The sequence below is a fragment of the Temnothorax nylanderi genome, unplaced genomic scaffold (genome assembly GCF_030848795.1).
Source record: "Temnothorax nylanderi isolate EJ_2023f unplaced genomic scaffold, tnyl_v1.0 TNYL_tig0177_pilon, whole genome shotgun sequence".
Lineage (NCBI taxonomy): Eukaryota > Metazoa > Arthropoda > Insecta > Hymenoptera > Formicidae > Temnothorax > Temnothorax nylanderi.
The window spans coordinates 136,328-154,457 of NW_027249239.1; the positions used below are offsets into that span (position 1 = coordinate 136,328).

The 18,130-nt window shown below is 40.3% G+C and overlaps 1 protein-coding gene across 1 annotated transcript in view; it reads right to left on the minus strand.

Annotated features, from left to right (window-relative positions):
* Window positions 1-1,955: 1,955 nt before the first annotated feature.
* Gukh (NHS actin remodeling regulator GUK-holder) overlaps window positions 1,956-18,130 on the minus strand; it is a 79,326-nt gene continuing 63,151 nt past the window's right edge. Inside the window, exons 6-11 of the mRNA XM_071716157.1 lie at window positions 17,514-17,961; window positions 16,205-17,093; window positions 15,642-15,935; window positions 5,865-6,513; window positions 5,004-5,529; window positions 1,956-4,791 (exon numbers count right to left, since the gene is read on the minus strand). Coding sequence (XP_071572258.1) covers window positions 3,931-4,791; window positions 5,004-5,529; window positions 5,865-6,513; window positions 15,642-15,935; window positions 16,205-17,093; window positions 17,514-17,961 — 3,667 coding nt within the window. The 3' untranslated portion in view covers window positions 1,956-3,930. The remainder of the gene's footprint in view (window positions 4,792-5,003; window positions 5,530-5,864; window positions 6,514-15,641; window positions 15,936-16,204; window positions 17,094-17,513; window positions 17,962-18,130) is intronic.

Here is an 18,130-nt window from a genome sequence, read left to right on the forward strand (position 1 = left end):
TTATTTGTCCTCAATACAGGAGACCACGATGCGACGAGAAGCATCGCTCGATGTTATGCAAATAGTGTGCACCTATAATTAATATTTAAGATGATTTTTTTTTAATTGTATGTTTCAATGATTTGTCTGCAAAATATATTGTTATAGCATGAATGAATAAGTGTATTATATGTTTTTATGTAACCGCTTATTTATCCAAGAAGCTACAAAATTTCTAAGAAAACTTAAAAATGTACTTGATCCCTTGCAGCTTTATATTAACCAGTTCACTGGTAATGACACATATATGGGCGGAAAAAAAAAGTATATGGGCACCATGAATATTTCTTCCAATGTTTAACGGAAGTTGAATATAACTTGGTACACCCATGCTTTTTGGGTCGCTGAAAACAGGTCTTACCAGTTTTGGCACAAAACGTTGATTTCGCGTTACCAGTGAACCGGTTAAAATTGTTTAAATTCTAGCAAAGCATTTATTTTCAATAATATTTTAATTTTATGTTTTGTGATGCAGTTAGCCGCTTTAAAGCTTTACGTTTTAGTTTTATATCTTTTGCGAAAAGATGATTTTACTGGCTATACATAAATTTTCCTTCGCTTTAAGCTTTTATAACTTCTGTCCTTTTTATGGTTTTCCAAAATAAAGCTTATATAGTTTGTTTAAGTTTTGGTATTTCTATTTAAAGAAAGAAGGTAAAAAATATTAATGTTTGCTAGAGATATGAACAGATAAAGGTAATTCCAGATTCATAGTAGTAATGGACGTAGACAAGAAATAGGGATAGTAACCTAGGGTTAATAAAAAGATATATAATTTTTTAATGTGTCTGCATAATTCTTTTTCGGAAAAAGGTTTCTGATTAAATACAGGAGTGTTAAATTTGATGTAAAACTGTGTGTCGCGTCATAATGCGCTGTTATCCCATCGTCCCATCACCACGACGCGTCTTTATGTACAGGATGATTCACAGAAATACTTGTACTTTGGTGGTGAGTTCTCCACACTTCTTGTACTTTGTTACTTTATGCTGGCTATTTGCGGTCCCGATTTCGCTACGGTACAATACAGACTCTTTAATTGCGAATTTGCTCTCTATAGAGAATATCAATATTTTTTTTAACTCATGCAATTTGCAAGATTTACATTTCAAGATTCTATGTCGAGAAAATTCGCGAGGGACATAGAGTATTAAGTGGTTTTCGCGACTTTTTCTAGGCGGTAAGTACGACGATTTAAATCTGACCAATCACAGGCCGCGTCTGTTGCCGAGAATCCCGAGTCGCTAGACTCGCTAGTTCAACAACCGCGCACTTCAGACAGTTAACCAACGCCGAAACGAAGGATCGCTCTGATCGTTCATTCGCTTCGTTTATTCGCTCGACGACAATTCGCGATCGGTGTTTTCGCGTATCGTACACCTCAGCCGTGCAGGTAAGCGCATAATCTTTCGGTTGACCGAAAATGTCTGGTCTTGGTTGATCTCGACTTAGAAACTCAATATGAAATGCATTCCCAGGAGGAGGCCGACTTCTCGCGCAGCTCCCTTTGAAATGGCGGCCACGAGACGCGGACGCGGTTCGGTGTGCGCAGCTCGGTGAGTGAGATTACATTTGTTACGCTTATTCAGCAATAATAAATTCAGATAAATGTTTTAATTTATCTCGATTTAAAAACTCAACATGAAATGCATTCCAGGAGGAGGCCGACTATCTTGCGCAGCTCCCTTTGAAATGGCGGCCACGAGACGCAGACGCGCGGTTCGGTGAGTGAGATTACGTTTGTTACGCTTATTCAGCAATAATAAATTAAGATAAAATTCGTCAGCCGAGCGCTTATTTAGCGACGCCGACGTTATTTTGGCGGACGCTCTTTCGTCACGTCCGTTTTTAAAGATGTCGCGATAAATTAACTATATATGCGGAAAGCATGCACAGGAACGAGGAAAACTCACCTGTTCACGAAATATTTTCATTTATTCTGAGCAAAGTACAAAACACGTTTCCAGCTTAATACCTAGCGGGTTACATGTGCAAAATTACTTCCGTTCATTGCGCGATCGTAAATAGTCGATGAATCGCGCCGATCGGCGATCGCTCGTATAATTCGAAATAATTTAATTAAGGCAACTTTGTTTTATTACGCTATACATATCATTATTCTCCTCGCGTACGTTATATAATGTATATTTATATATATATATTTGTATTTTCTCTCTATTCACCATTCGATAATCGTATAAAATCGATTCGACGTGATTAGATTATACGCACGCGATTAACGGCACTTTTCCGCTCGAAAAATCTCCAAAACGTGATATATGTATATATACGTACTAAATTCTACCCCGACTAGACTAGCAAGCGATCGAGACTTAAAATCGGTTTGCGATTACGCTGCTCGCGTATTATATGTACAACTTTCGCCGAAGGCGAAACTTAAGGCGGGAGTTGGGCTGCCGTCGTCGAAGTCGACAAATAAATTAATACCTTAACGATTAGACTCCCAATTTGGCGTCGTCGGCAAACCGAGTCTGCCGATGCACAATAAACGAGCCTAGCACGGTGAACGATAAATCGCGCATTTTAGAACTTGTTCTCTAGTCAAGTGTATTTTGTTCTCTAGCAATCTCGAGAATTTTTAATAATAATCCTGCACTCAACTTCTATCGTCTACGACGAGCGATTTACAGTCCATGGTGCTTAATTTTCACGTGGCTCTTGGCTACCAGTATGTTCCTCTTAACTCCCGTAAATAAATTAATATTGTATAGCCCAAGTGGTTATAAAATACTGCATAATATTTCGATTTTAATGTAGGTAACGATAAAATTCTTGTCGGAGCTACGAAAGAGCTTCGTCGCTATAGTTTCTTCGTATCGCGAATAGAGCTTCTCGCGAACGAAACCTTTGTGCATTACTTTCGCAAGGAATACAATGCATCCGCATTTCCTGTATTTATAAATTGAGATGAGAATATATCGAAATAGTATTCATCTTATCCTTACTGTTTTAAGAGTGTCTGATCGTGAGCATTGAGATCGTGCGAAGATCAAATCGTTTTCTTCGTTGAGAAGAAAATGGCTCGCTTAGCATAAAAAAATGAGAAAATATCGAGTACATCATTGTGTCTTAATTCGAGACTAAATAGTGTCATACATGCGTAAAATGCTTCTTTATAAAACGATTATATCAAATAGGCACTCGATTGAGATTATTAGCGTCGAGAATATCCTATTGCTTATTACTCGATTGAATTACATATATGAGATTTAGCGATTTGAATTATGTAAGGTAACGTTACGTGCCGTAAAATCAATTTAACATTCGACCGGCAGAGTGTGACGTAATAATTACGACGTTTTCACGCTGAATGTTTTTTTCTAGTTTATGCAAGAAGCCTTGCAATACTGGGTAATACTAATTTCCGCGTTATTACCATATCACGAATTATTGTCTCTTAGCACAGATACGAGCCGTTGTAATTAGGACAAATGATTCGATTTAAATGGATTACGGTTAATAAATACGTCGCGTCGAAATTCCCAAATGGATCAGATGTCCTTGCTACTTAACTCTTCATTAATGTACTAGATAAGATATCGTCGTTAAAAAATTCCAGTTGCGTCAGTTTCCTTCGAGAAAAATTTTATAAAAAAATAAAAAATGAAGTTACTATCACCAATCAGAGCAGTGCTTGGTTTTTACAGACATATTATGATCACAATATATGTTCAAATCTAGATTTTAACAAATTCTCGTATGTAAATATCTTACTTACAACTTAAAAATCCGGTATACTAAACTTTGATTTATTAATTAAGGTATCTCAGCTTGCTAAGGAGAGCATTATGTACATATTGTACGTCACAATGTAATGAAGAGCTAAGTCTTGTGCAAGGTCGTTGTCATCATTATCGACATATTCGCGAATCACAGAGCGGTTTCGAGAGCAGGAGCACTCGGACTGCGCGGCGCAACATTTTGCGTTATCGCGTGTCGCGGGGATTCCGATCGCGCTCTGAATCTCTTGCTGAAGTAGAGGTTCTGCGACGGATTGGTGCTCGTGGGTGTGCTGGCCAGGAACTGGGCTCTCGCCAGTTGGTTGCTGATCCTCCTCGACTCGAGAGCACTCACGGGGTCCTGACTCGTAGATTCGAGCGTACCCTTCGAATACCGTATCGCCGTGCTAGCGATATCGTTTCGAGGCACCAAGGACGAAGTATCCTGGCCGGTTACCGTGGTTTTTGCAGGAGATGCGGTTCGTGTAGGATCGTCAGACGTGCTTGTGATTGATTCGTGGATATGGTTATTTTGACTTAACGATTTGATCGCGGTATCGAGATCGAGGTCGTCCATAGACGTCTTTTTCGCCGTTAGTCTATCGTTGTTGAAGTTTGCGGCTTTGTCCTTGTCGGTGACACGCAAGTGACTCGGTAGATCGATGCAAAGATCCAACTGCCGTCTAGAATTCAGTCTTGAAATGGGAGACGTGTTCTCCGGCGAGGGCTTCATCGCCTTCTCCTCCGCCGCGGTGTCCTCGATTATGGTGGACGAAAGGACGTCGGTTCTCGGGGTCTGAAACCTCCAGACTGAGCGTGGACTCAGGACTTTGGTCAAGGGACTCTGGTGAGCGTTCGGCGACGATTGCTGTTGCTGTTGTTGACACTGCTGGCGCGACAGTTTCAGCTGTTCCGCCGCCGATAGCCGCATGGGATTGGCCTTTACACTCTGTTGAAGGAGCAAACGTTTGAAATCCATTCGTGACGTAGGCGATTGCACCGTAGTCGGTATCTGGAATGGATCGGGCGAATTAACGGGAGAAATAAACTGTAGTGAACATAAATTAAATTGTAGGATTTTAGAAAGATCAGATAAATTAATTTGTATTAAAATAAACATATACTTCATCTTCAATATTAAATGAACTAACGAGAAAACAATTTCTTTGGTAGGAATTGAAGATATGATTCTTCGAATGGATGATTTTCGGTACTGGCAATTACCTCCGAAGAAGCTTTTTGAGATTCCGGGCTCCAGCTGTGCCTGGTGCCGGCCGGTGTTTTCACCAAGGAGCTCATTGATCCGTACGGCGATAAGTTCTCGTTGTCGATTTCATTGAGCTTGAGGTTGAGTTTCTGCTTAGACTTGTGAATCGCAGCGAATAGCTCCTCGTTGGACATGGTGCTCTTGGTGGGCGACAGAACCAGATTGGTCGGCGTCGTTCTGCCGGAAGAGGTCTGAATGGGAGTGCTTCTGCCCGAGGAACTGCTCGTTGGTACCGGCGACGAGCAATTATTGCCGGCGGCGGCGGTCAGAGCTAGACGTTCCGCCACGGTTGGCACCGATCGTCCGTAGTGGCTGGTGGGAGTGGACGATTTGAAGCCGTTACCGTAGCCACCGTGGCCGATCGGCGAAATTGGATTATTCCTCAGAATATCCGCGTGAGGAGACTTCGTAAGAGGATCGTTGGCGGGTGAAGATGCGAAGAATCGATAACCGAGTGCAGCTTGGTTTAGGGGCGTTGCGAATCTATGCACAAGACAATGAAATGTTTAAAGTAAGGTATATATAGCAGTAACAGTTACAATTAGTATCAGATGTTGCAATAGACTCGATGGTTCATGATTTATACTTTCTTCCAATCGATCTTTTACATAATAAAGATAGAAATCTAGATAACTATGATAACTAATCCTCTAGACAATGCCTTGATAATAATTAATATCATTAATCTTTAATCTCTCGATATGTAGATATACATATATTTATGTTTGTTAAAAAATTTATAATTGATTTAGAAGCGCAATTAAATGATAAAAAGAATTCTTTTATCTCTCTCTTCTAACTCTTCTTCCGATCCTCACCTATTTCTAACATCCACGACTGATTGAGGTTGACTCTGCACGAATCTACCTCTCATCTCCTCTTGTTCCAAATTTCTGCTCCCCGCATCCACGTAGGAAACGTATCGAGTCTGCTCGTTCTCCAAGGCCGTGACCCTCTGTTGGCCCTGTTTCGCCAGCATGTGCATGCTGCTAAGAGAACCGTGTCCCAGACCTCTGGTGATGTCCGGCGTGACACTACGAGGCGGTTCGATCTCTCGTTGAGGTCTTCTTGTCGGCAGGGTATAAAATTGCTGTTGATTGATATCTCTGGCTGGTGAACAGAGCTGCTGATTCCTCGCGTTGTGCATGTGCACTGTTTGGTAGTTGCAAACTCGTTGCTGATACTCATAGTTCGACATCCTCTGCTGTTCGAGGATATTTTTGCAATTGTCATATTGTTGAATATTTCGATGAGGGTCATAGATGTCCTGCTTTCGATCCTGCGCGATCGGTTGCGTCTCCTTCTCGGGATATGCTCGCAGATTAGGTGGCTGCGTGTCCTTTAGGATATCGTGGTACTTGTGCGACTTTTGTCGATCCTCGGGCTTCGGTGGGGCTATGTAGGGCGGCGGTTGAACAATCGCCTGCGGCGGTATGGATTCCGGAGGTATGGTCAGTATAGGATTGTCTGCAACAGTTCAGAAAATGTCTTTACACTTCTAGCAATGATAGGATAGGACACAAGTGTTTTTCTTAGATCGATTATGATCGATTTTCCTCCTTTTAACTTGATAAAATACAGTATGAGAATTATTATCTCCTAAAAGTCTTTAGATAGATTAATCTTCTCGAAAAGATCATAAAATAATCTTGAAGATTTGTTAGATTTAAAAAAATCATGCCTATATATTGTAATTGTGATACATTTTATCATATCCATAATTATTTCTTATAATTATAATTTATAATTGTTATAATTGTTTTGCTTGAGATCTTGCGATTAGAAGTTACGTAAGAAGAAAATTTTGACAAGCGATTATTATTTTATATAAATACAGTAATATACACATATAGATTTAAACATATATTAAACGTATTTACATGAAGATTATTATCAAAACTGTGAGTGATTTAATCCAAGCAAAGCGACCATGTTGCAAAAGCATCACAAACACAAGCATGCGATAAACAAAACGTGAGAAAATCATAATATGAGCGCATGAGTCTGATGTTAATTTTTATACTTAGCCACTTAAATTATTTAATTAAATTTCGAATATATTCAATGAAATTAAATCTAACAGTTAATAACAAATAATACATGTTAATGTAATTTATAATGTCTAATATTAAATAATAGACATGCGGATACAACTTAATATATTTTAGAAAAATATAGAAGAATTGTTAAAATGTTATTATACATAAACAAAAATTCGTGTCTTTCTCCACATCAAACTTACGCGCAGTACGCCTAGGAAGTTAAAAAAAAAAACGTACTCACCAGGTGTATGGAGCATGGAACTATGATATTGTGGGTTACTAGTGCGGGGGTGCCACACGCGCGTGAGGTGCATTTTTTTTTCTAAAACTATACAGTAGGCACATATATGGAGACACATAAAACGAAAAATAATAAACAAAAAAAAAAAACAGGCGGGAACTTAGGATGGTGCAATATTTACAATCAGAGGTGCATATGATGTGTACATGGGTGAGATGAGACGATAGACAGAAAAGAGAGAGAGAAAAAAAATGACAAAATGCAAGTGCTTTCCAAAAAGAATGACGTCTATTACATACATTCCTAAATCATTAAAATGACATATCGTTTTCTTGTGGCGATAGTAATATTGTACTTGTATGTACAGGGCAAGATGCGTCGCGATAACGCATTGCGCGGGAGTACAAAAAGAAAAATGTACATATATACGTGTCTATAATAATACGTTGCTTACAGCGGGTATGGATCTCTTAACGCTCTACACACATATACACATATACAGTACACGCTGATAGTGCATGCTCCCCTGCCCAGGTTGTAAGTACGTCCTCGCGATATTAGTTGCAAGCTGATTAATCAACACTGCTGTGTCAGGGTAACACCGTGAGGAATGCGGCGCAAAGTGCGGACTCGGACCTCCCGTTCCCTCCCGCGATTTCAATTAACGCATATATGCGGCTCGTTTTATAACCGGTGTGCTATTACCTCGCGTTATCCCATAAGCAGGCGGCGCGAAGTCGCATAAGCGTGTGATGTTATCGCGCTAGCTAAACGTCTGCGAAGTCGACGTGATAACTATCGTGTGGATTATAGACGCGGTATATTCCCATTACGAGAGCAGTGTTATATCATGGTGAAGGGAGGAGTAATCGTTTCAGACACGTTAATCCTCTATATATGAAATTTGCTTGATTTTCTCTAGTATGCAATTATCTACATTGCTGCATTATATCAGTATGATCAACACCCCGACGTAGTAGATCAGACTAACTTTCTACCTCGGTTTGGTATATTTAACGTTGGGACAAAAATTTAATGATATTTAATTACGAAATTTGTACAAAGAGAAATATCTATTCTTTTAAATACATTACGATCGCGAAAAAAAAAAGGAAAACGCAAACACGGTGTCACCCTGATCGAGACCCATGATTGCAGGTAAGGGTTTCTATGTACCCACAGTTAGTCCTTGTTAGTGATAGACGCTACTTACAACGAGAGGCGAGCACGCATCTCGAGCAAACATGCGACACGGCAAGTTAAGGCACATTTACGAGGGTTTCACAAGCATGCCGGAATACGAACTGCCGTTATCTCGATTATGGGAGATGACAGCTGTTTTATTACTTGTAGAATATTTAACGGTGATCAGTCAATGAAAGATCGGACGTGAAGAACACTCTTCCGACCGAAGGACGGTTAATTTTGTGTCGTTAAACTACCAAGTCACTATCATAAATCAGTTACATTTCAAGTCAAAACTTAATATTTATATATAATTTAGATTAACAACAACAAATATATATATATAATGGAAGTTTCTCTTAGATTTCACGGAAATTTCCGATACAATAATAGGCGAGATAAATCAGCAAAGTGTTAAGGTAACTTAAATACAATGACATGATTTTCGTATCGTCAGTATGCAAATGGGGGTCAACAACTTAACTTCGTGTAACGCGCGCTACTCGTCGATCAATCGCGAAGTATGAAATACAAGGGGAAGTTGACGATATTATAACTGCGTTACTATGTTGAAACGCGTGAAAACTGAAAACGCATGAAAAACACGTTTTTCTCTTATTGTTATCAACACGAAAGAAATCACTTTCGTACGTCATCGGGATCACTATATTTTCTACCCTCATTCTCGACTTATCGCTCACAAATGCAAAATAAAGAGCGAGCTGCGACGAATTACGCATTTATCGTGAGCAGATAGTATAGTTTTATAGGCTATGACTAATCCTCTCCTGTTCTTTTTATAGATTTTTATTTCCACTGTATATTTATACTGCGTCGCAAGAAACAGCCACAGAAATTGCGTAAATCATTGTGGCTCGTTACCAATAACAAGGCTCGTTAACTTCACCCTGAAAATCATCACAAATCGTCACTGTTTCTAACGACGCAGCAATGTATTCTTACGTGCATAAAGATACGTATAGTAACATTAATGAAATATGGATACTGGTAGCAAACACAATTTGGCATAATTACTCACGAGAGTATGCTGGTAATAAATATAATTATAAACATATGATAGATCGATGTTTAAACTGGCTATATATAAAAACACGTTGTTCATAAGATGACTTAGTGCTCGTCTCATGCAAAATTCAAAGATCGACAGTAAAGTAAATCATGTACGTCTTTGTCACTGGCCATACGTATGCGATTATACAAGTGGATTAACATAATACTTTCGGCGTAAACAGCTAATTACATAAATTATATTTGAACGTAATATTTTGAATATCTCTAATTACGTTTGTTCTTAACATAAATAACGTGAGAACCGCGATTACAGGCCGCTTACAACTGATTTTCGCAACGATTTACATTGTAATCGCATCGACGCGATTTCTTTGCACACCTAAATTGGACGGATCTGTTCTTACTACGTTTCACACTTGAGCGTCTGTATTGCCTGTCATGTGTGTCTGAAAATAGTAGTAAATCAGCGAGGAGATAAAAAAGTTATCTGCATGCCGCGATGAAGTTAAATTCGACGACGAGATTTAGGGTCACTATTTCCAACGTCTGTTAATCTCTTAACCGACGGATAACTTTTCAGAAAAGCGAATAGAAATTGGCTATTTTGAAAATTAATCGTCAGTCAGAGGTTAACAAACATTGGAAATAGTGATCCACGACGGTTAATTTTTAAAATATCCAATTTTTATTCGCTTTTCTGAAAAGTTAACCGTCGGTTAGAGATTAACAGACGTTGGAAATAGTGACCCTTACACGTGTTCCGTCCGCATCTCTCTTTCTCTCTCGCTCTTACGTTAATCGTTTTGAAACCTCAACGAATTATCTGCGATTTAACTACCGTTATCGAATTTCGGCCGCGATTTTACGCAACGGTATCGCTCGTTCCAAAGTCTCCATCGAGACATCACAGGTCGTCCAAGATTTCGATTATCATACCATTTTTGTTTACTCGCCCCACGCGTGTATATGTATCTGTGCGTTATTGTCGATCAATGCTAATATTATTGTTTACACTTCACGGGAGATCGAGCCGGTGCATGGTTACGCGCGCTGATAAAAGTCCGCTTTCGAGATAAGCTCGCACGATTTACGTTGTGCATCCGTTTGTCAAGTTGGGCTGTTACGAAGTGCAAGACACTGGAGGAGAGGATCGACCTTTTCATTTCTCTTTCTTTCTTTCGTGCTCGTTTTTTCGTATTTGCGGCACTTTCCACTGATTTTGTCTCTCTCTCTCTCTCTCTCTCTCTCTCTCTCTCTCTCTCTCTCTCTCTCTCTCTCTCTCTCTCTCTCTCTCTCTCTCTCTTTCTCTTTTTCTCTTTCTCTCTCTCCGTCCGTGTAAAACTTCTTTATAATCGTGCGCCAGTTTTGCAATCCCGATAACGAACGCGCGGTCACTCACGTGATGCCCACTTAATGTTCTCGAGTGATGTCACTGATACAGTCATGGACCATGGACTTGACAGACAAATTAGCGTCTCATTTTCTCATTTGTACTTCGCGGAATAGTTAATGGGGATTAAAGATGCATCGATAGCACAAAGAAGAAAGGAGAAAACATGTGATTTATCGCTATAAAATATCTTAATTTCTTTTTTACATAAAAGAAGATAGAATAAATTGGAAAATTAATGGATAATACAATAAAATTTATTCGTCGATAGGTATGAAAATGTCCAAAAATTAATGATTGAAGGATTAATGCTTGAAGGATTTTAAAGAATGTTATTTTACGAAATATATTCCAAGCGTAATCAGAGAAATTTTCTGGTGATGTTTAAAAATAAAATTCGTATGAAAGAATGATTTGTGTCTCAAAAATAAATTTTCTGTAAATTTCCATAAAATTATCAGTTTACGGTTTACGTAATGGATATAAATAACCTTTCCTTGAGTATCGCATTACATGTACTGATACAAAATATTTTGGCTCGAAGAAACGAAATAAAAGAAAATAATCAAGTTCGGAGCAGACATATACAACACATGTATACACGATAACATTTCCTTTCTCCTAATCGTGAGCAATTGAAATTATCGCCAAGGAAAAATTCAGGTCCAAAGTGGACAAAAAAGATGTGCAGCACAGAGCATAATTAAATTGACACAAGTGACAGTTGATAAGAATGTAGTGTGTAACGAATATATTCGTAAACTCTCATTTTTTCTTCATATTTATAATAACATCTTTTCAATCAGTATGCCATAATAATGTAAAATTGAATAAATTCCCGAGTCTTTTTACATTTGTTAATAAATGTAAACTTTTCACACGTTATTCGAGTTTGTTAAAATAATATATTAAAACACTATATTGTTTTAACAAAGCGATAAATTGATATATTATACTCACATAATCATAAATATGAAAAAAAAGCTTAAAATAGCTAATGACAGTAAATGACAGCTTAGAGTTTACGTTAACCCCACACTTGCAAGGATGCAACTTGTAATGCAGACGGGACTGTATAGGCTCAATGACTGTGAAGCGATGCGACGATGATTTTTATGATAATCAACTTACGAGGCCGCCTGGTCGCGATGAAGAGGAGATGTCTCGCCAGCATGTTGAAGCGTTGCCGCGGCGAGCCGGGAGCCGGGCAACTGATCGAGCCGGGAATCGTGAATCGACTTACGACCGCGCTGTGCTCCGTCTATCAGCGGTATTGCCCCGGCGACTGTCTGTCTAGCGACAAGATTTCCTCTCCGTTTTTGTACCGATAACGTCTTATCATCGCGCCACGCTAAAAACTCGATTTCATTCTGCGGCGAGTCATCCGACTAGGATGTGAGAGACTTTCGAGGATCTTTCGGAAACGGAAAAAAAATTGGCCTTCGCCCGAAAGTGATTTTCTTGAACTCGCAGATCGATAAATCGAGCCTTTAGGAATAACAATAATCATAAAAGATGATTATATGTCACGGAACTGGCGATCTTGAGAGAACGTGATCGGATCGTGATTAGACGCGACGATTATTCAAAGACACGCGGCTCCGCCCTCTTGCAAAAATGCAAGCTGATTTCCTGCGGCACTGCATTTTGTTACTAAAGTCGCGACTTCCGAGCGGATTGAAGGGAAAGAGAACTTCGCGGACGGAGAACGAACGATCTCGCGATCTATTCGTCCGGATCGGAGCGTACTGAAGGCGCCGGGACGCGCACGAAAGTATTTCAATCCTCGCGGTGGGGATTTTTGTTTATCGACACCCCGGCCATTATCGTGCCGGGATAAACATCGCGTCTGATGCAATTCGCGTTGCTTATTGAGTCAGCGGCTAATAACGCTGATAAGGGTTAACAAAGTGAGTCTTTAACTGACAGAGAGCTTCGTGGGAGTTTTCCAGCGAATTGCTAAAGCGGAAGATTGCCTACTCTCGCCTACCCCGACGCGATAATTTCCTGTTTTCCTCCGGTCGAGGAAAGAATTATGTTTCAAACGTTTGGCGATTTAATGACGTTTTATTTAAATCGGAGTCAAATAAATGTAATATGACCGACGGTTTAATTAATTGGTTCCATTCCGATATAATTCGCTTTAATATATAATGCTCCAATTTAAAAAAAATATTATTGCGTTATTTTAAACAAGATGATTCAACTTTATGCGCGACAAGTCTAAATAAGAAAGCTTAGAAGAAACTAATAAAATTTCAGAATTCTGTATGTTTTGCATATATATCGAGAAGAATTAATATAAAAAATAAAATCACTTGAGGGGGACACAATTCATTTACAAAAAGTGCAAAAATTAGTCCCTGCTGGTCCTATTAATTTTTTCTAAATGCATTTTGTTCTTATTGATAAAATTAATTAACTCTAAAATATTCCACACACACGGACTGTCATTTGACGATAAAACTCGAGATTTATCTCCTCGTAAGTATTAAACGCACCGCGGGGATCGTCGGCCGACTCGCAGCTGGAAACATCGGACACGAGTGTCAGATAAGGAAAAACGTGACCGGTATGCGTGTTTCTCTTTCTGTATCTTTGTTCGCGTGCGAAAAAATTGGCCGATCTCGCTGTCGTGATCATCGTCGAACGGTTTGTTTGTTGGTCCCTGCCCCCGTCAATTCGTGAGAGTGACATTACCTCGATCCGTCTTTTGCATAATGCGCCGCTATCCGCTGCACCGATATCTCCCCCGCGACTTCTCGCTCCAGTTATATCTGACTAGACCTTGATGATTCCCGCTCATCCTCCGATCTATTTTACGCGATGATCTTACCATGATTTAACTCGAGGCATCAAAGTCTCAACGCATCGAAATCATTCTCTGCGGAGTTATCGCGCCGAACCTTTGGCAGCAAAAACGCCGATTTTCGAGATATCGTGATGCTTGCTGTACAAAAGCTCGCGATATTTTATATTCTACTCTTACTAAACAGTATTCTATTTTAACGCAGTTAATTTCTTCTTCAAAGTATTCTTTTTGGAGATTTTATTTCACAAGTATTAAAATTAAATAGAAATATTAAAGAGTATGAAATTTTTTCTCTTTAAAAATAAAAATATTAATTTTCCAAATAGTGAAACTTCTATTGTATAAAAAGTAATTATATTCTACCATAACTTTTTTAACTTCAACTTTCTTTAGAAATAAAATTATGGAAGTGAGATTTAATTGTAAATTAATTCTCAAGATAATTTTATATTTATTTATGTCTATGTAAATTACTCATTGAGCTACTATCAGTTACTAATAGAAAGTTAGAATTATTCTGAAGAAGCAGATTCGAAAGAGAGTCCTAGTACATATGTACTCGGTGCTTTTAGCCATAAGACATGTGATTACGTATTATCATATTCTCCAAGTGTGTGATAATTATTCTCCATTAAATCCACATCCGTTTGTTTTTTTTTAAGCACGACTCAACTCATATCAGAGCTTGCAGTAGTCGCATGTATTATCATTCCCGCTTCATATCAGTATTGCAAAACTAGTATTGCACACTAATGCAATGTTCTCTAGTCTCTACTAGATTTTTATGTCGTTAGTAGAATACTTAGCGGAAGTACTTTAATTAATACTCGCGCTTAGATCTGAAGTTTTTATAGAACCGATAAGACTTCGATAAAGAGTAGAAACTTTAAATAATTAAATTTTTTATCTCGTTTTAACTTCATATCGGTATTGCAAAAGTTGCTGAACTGTATCGCTGACGCGATTACCAGATTTCTGTATCGTTACTAGAATATTTGAGCACCCTAGCCGGTTCTAGGTCCGAAGCCCTCGGTCTAGGACTAGTTGGTATCGATTGAACAGGTACCGTTACATTGTTGTCGAAGGTCATGTTATTACCGACCCGTGGCTCCGGACTAGAGACCGTCTCGGGATAGTTGATCCTCTCCTTCAGCAACTCCTCCTGTAGCTCCTCGGAGGGCGTCCTGCAAATCTTGGACGACTTCTCTGTTTGATTGCTCGCGGATAATTTCTTGATGAACATGATCGGACTGTTCGCCATACGATAACTCTCGCTACGTTTCACCTTACGATCTGTTCTGTCGCCGCGCGATGAATCGGAGTTTTTAGCGGCCTGATTATCTAATTCTGTACAATCGACAGTCGTGCTCTTATCGACAGTGTCATCATTGAGCGCCGTATTCACATTTTGACTATCGGAATTAGATTTTTTCCTACAGAAGCTCGGAGTATCGAGATCCGAGACCAATAATTTTCTACCTAATTTGGGCGTGTTACCGGTTGCTCTCAAGATTTTCGGGTAGAGACCCGATTTCTCAAAGTCTAATCGCGAGTTCGCGGGATTAAGATCGACAGAGTGGTTGACTTTGGACGGAGCGATCGCGCGAACGTTTGTCTCGACAGCGTCGCCGTTGAGCTCCGGCGGACGGTTCTCGTCGCGATCAAGTTTACGCTTTGTCTGTCTGTCTATCTGCGAGCCCCCGTGACAGAGCTTGGCTTTATCTACGGATCTGTCCGGCTCCGGGAGTTTGTTGCACGGTGCCAAAGCGAGAGTCGGACTGCCGAAGGACTGTCTAGACTCGTCCATAGAGCGTGACGTAGCGGTCGCAGTGCGTGATGCCTCTAATCTACCAGTGCGGCAATCGCGGTGCTCGTCAGTGCTGGACGTCTTACCTTCGTCGCCTTGCACGTTGACGTAAGCCCCGCGGACCTGTCTGTGGGGACTGGTCGGGCTCGTGGGACCGACCACGGTCGCCGGCGTGCGCACGTAATCCGGACTGGTCGCGCGATCGGGACTTCGCGCCGCTCGAATGATTAGCTTGCCCAACTGAGGTGACGTCGGCGGTGTGGTCCTGATGTTCGCAGCGTCCACAGCGTCGACGTTCTTCGTAACGGCGCGGATGTTCGGTATCGCGCGATGAAGCAACGGTGACGGACTCGGTGACACTCCTTCCCTGACGAAGGGACCTGGACATAGATGTGTTGCGTGAAAATCCGAATTTGGTGTTTCAATAATCAGTTAAAGATTGTCTGATAATTAATTTTATCGATTAGTTAGTTTCATCAGGATCTTTTTCAAGCGGTCGAAATTTATGTTGGAAACAAAAAATGCTATTGGTAATTTAATATGATTTAATAAAATTTGCAGGCTTAAGCTAAGTTAAAATTTTACCGGAAAAAATTCTTATTTTGATAGGAAGAGCAATGTTGAATAATTGAAATAATAATTGAGATACCTGGATTAAATGTTGTGTGCGCTCCCTTCCTTCTCTTCAGACTATCGGACGAGTAGACGACTTTACCCTCGGAATCTAGAGTGACTCGAGCACCCTGTCTCTTCCTTTCCAACGACGAATCCGGTTTCTTCGGCAACTCGCTCAAACTGACGTATTCCGCGTCTTTCTTGAAGATATCGGAATTGGCGTAGGTGGTAGTCGGTCGGACGGCGGTCATGCCTGATGACGACGACGACGTTGATGATGACGATGAAAGCGGGCCCGCGGGGCGTTTGTCGTTGTTGTTCCTCACGTCGGCTATGGTCACATAGTCGCCGGAGTCTGCATTCGACAGCTCCTGCACGGCTCCGTTCTTCGTGGCGTGCTTCTTACCCGGAAGTACGCCACGAAGCTTGCCCAGAACTCCGCTCAGTGGACTGATCTTGATCGACGACGACGACTGGCCTGTCGTCGTCGGTCTGTCGTTATTGGCGGCCGCCGGCAATACTTGTACGGTGGCATAGAGATTCTTGTCCTGGCCATTGATCACCTCCATCTTGGACGTGCCGACGGTGGCAGACATTAATATCGAACCGCCACCTTGAAGTTCAGTCCTCCTCGTCGGTTCGTTCGTCTTCTTCTCGTTCTGGTCCGTCTCTTTCGCGTGCTCGTCATCGGATACGGGTGGCGTGATCACGCACATCGACGGAATCCGACTGGTCGTGATTGCCGTTTTCGAGCGAATCCTCTCGATTCGCTCGCAGCCCTCCAGATCGCTCGACTCTGAATACTCAAATTCGGAGCAGGAACGGCCGGTGCAGGCTGGACTCGAAGCAGATTCAACGGGAGACGAGGATGTGTTGTGACCACTGTCAGGCGATTCGCCGCCGTTTTGATTTTGACCATGAACCTGTTGACAAAATTGAATATATTGAAAATAGAGACGACAGGATAGGTGCTTATACAATTACTTTATTATTGTAAATATATTTTAATAGAAAAATTGATGTTAGCTTTTTTATATTAATTTAATCAAAAACATAATCTTAACTAACTCACAGATTTTACAGTAGAAGAAAGAAGAAAAATTAATTAAAATCCGGTATTTGTCTATATGCACGAGATGCTGGCGTTATATTATTAAGAATTAATATATAATTTATATAAATTTCATTTTTTATCGAAAATTCAATATTAATTAATCTTATCTCTATTCAACTTTATTCCATTTTTATAAGGTTTTTAAAATCTCTCTTAATAAATTAATACTCAATTTAATTTTATTTCGCTATCTCTTATCGCAGCTAAAAGTATTGACCCTTGAACTTACCATAGCAACAACTGTGAGGCTGGACTTGCGCTCGGGAGGCGGTGGTGCCATAAGTGCGGTGCAAACCGTTCCGGCCGAGCTGGTCGTTGTGGAAGTTGATCCTCTGCCAAATAGTTCGTATTCGTTCTCGACAATCGGCGAGGTAGGATCCGAGCCAACGTCGTTAGTCTTCGTCAAAGGACTCTGCGGCATGAGTTCCTCCTCTCTAAGAGTTTTCAAGCCTGAGTCCATGTGAAATGAAGTGTAATATCCTTCCGTGTCACAAGAGTACACCGACGACGTTTCGCCATCGTCGGAAAAGGGTACCACCGTGATATCCTGTATGATATCCGGTGTTAAGGTACCTTCGGAAGTTACCGAGGATGAAGCTGAGGTGTCCCTTCCCTTCAATCGCCTCATATGACTTAAGGAAGTGGAGGACGTGCCGATCGAAGCTGTCGTCGTGGATCTGAGATAATATATTCGAGTATATTAAACGAATGTAAATTTTTCCTCAAGTCTAAAACAATCTCTTCGCGATCTCTGATTCAGAAGATTAAGGCAAATCTCAATTCGCTGGAATAATCGAAATTTAATTGAATTTCGTACGAAGTTTAAATAACTTCCGTAACTAATTT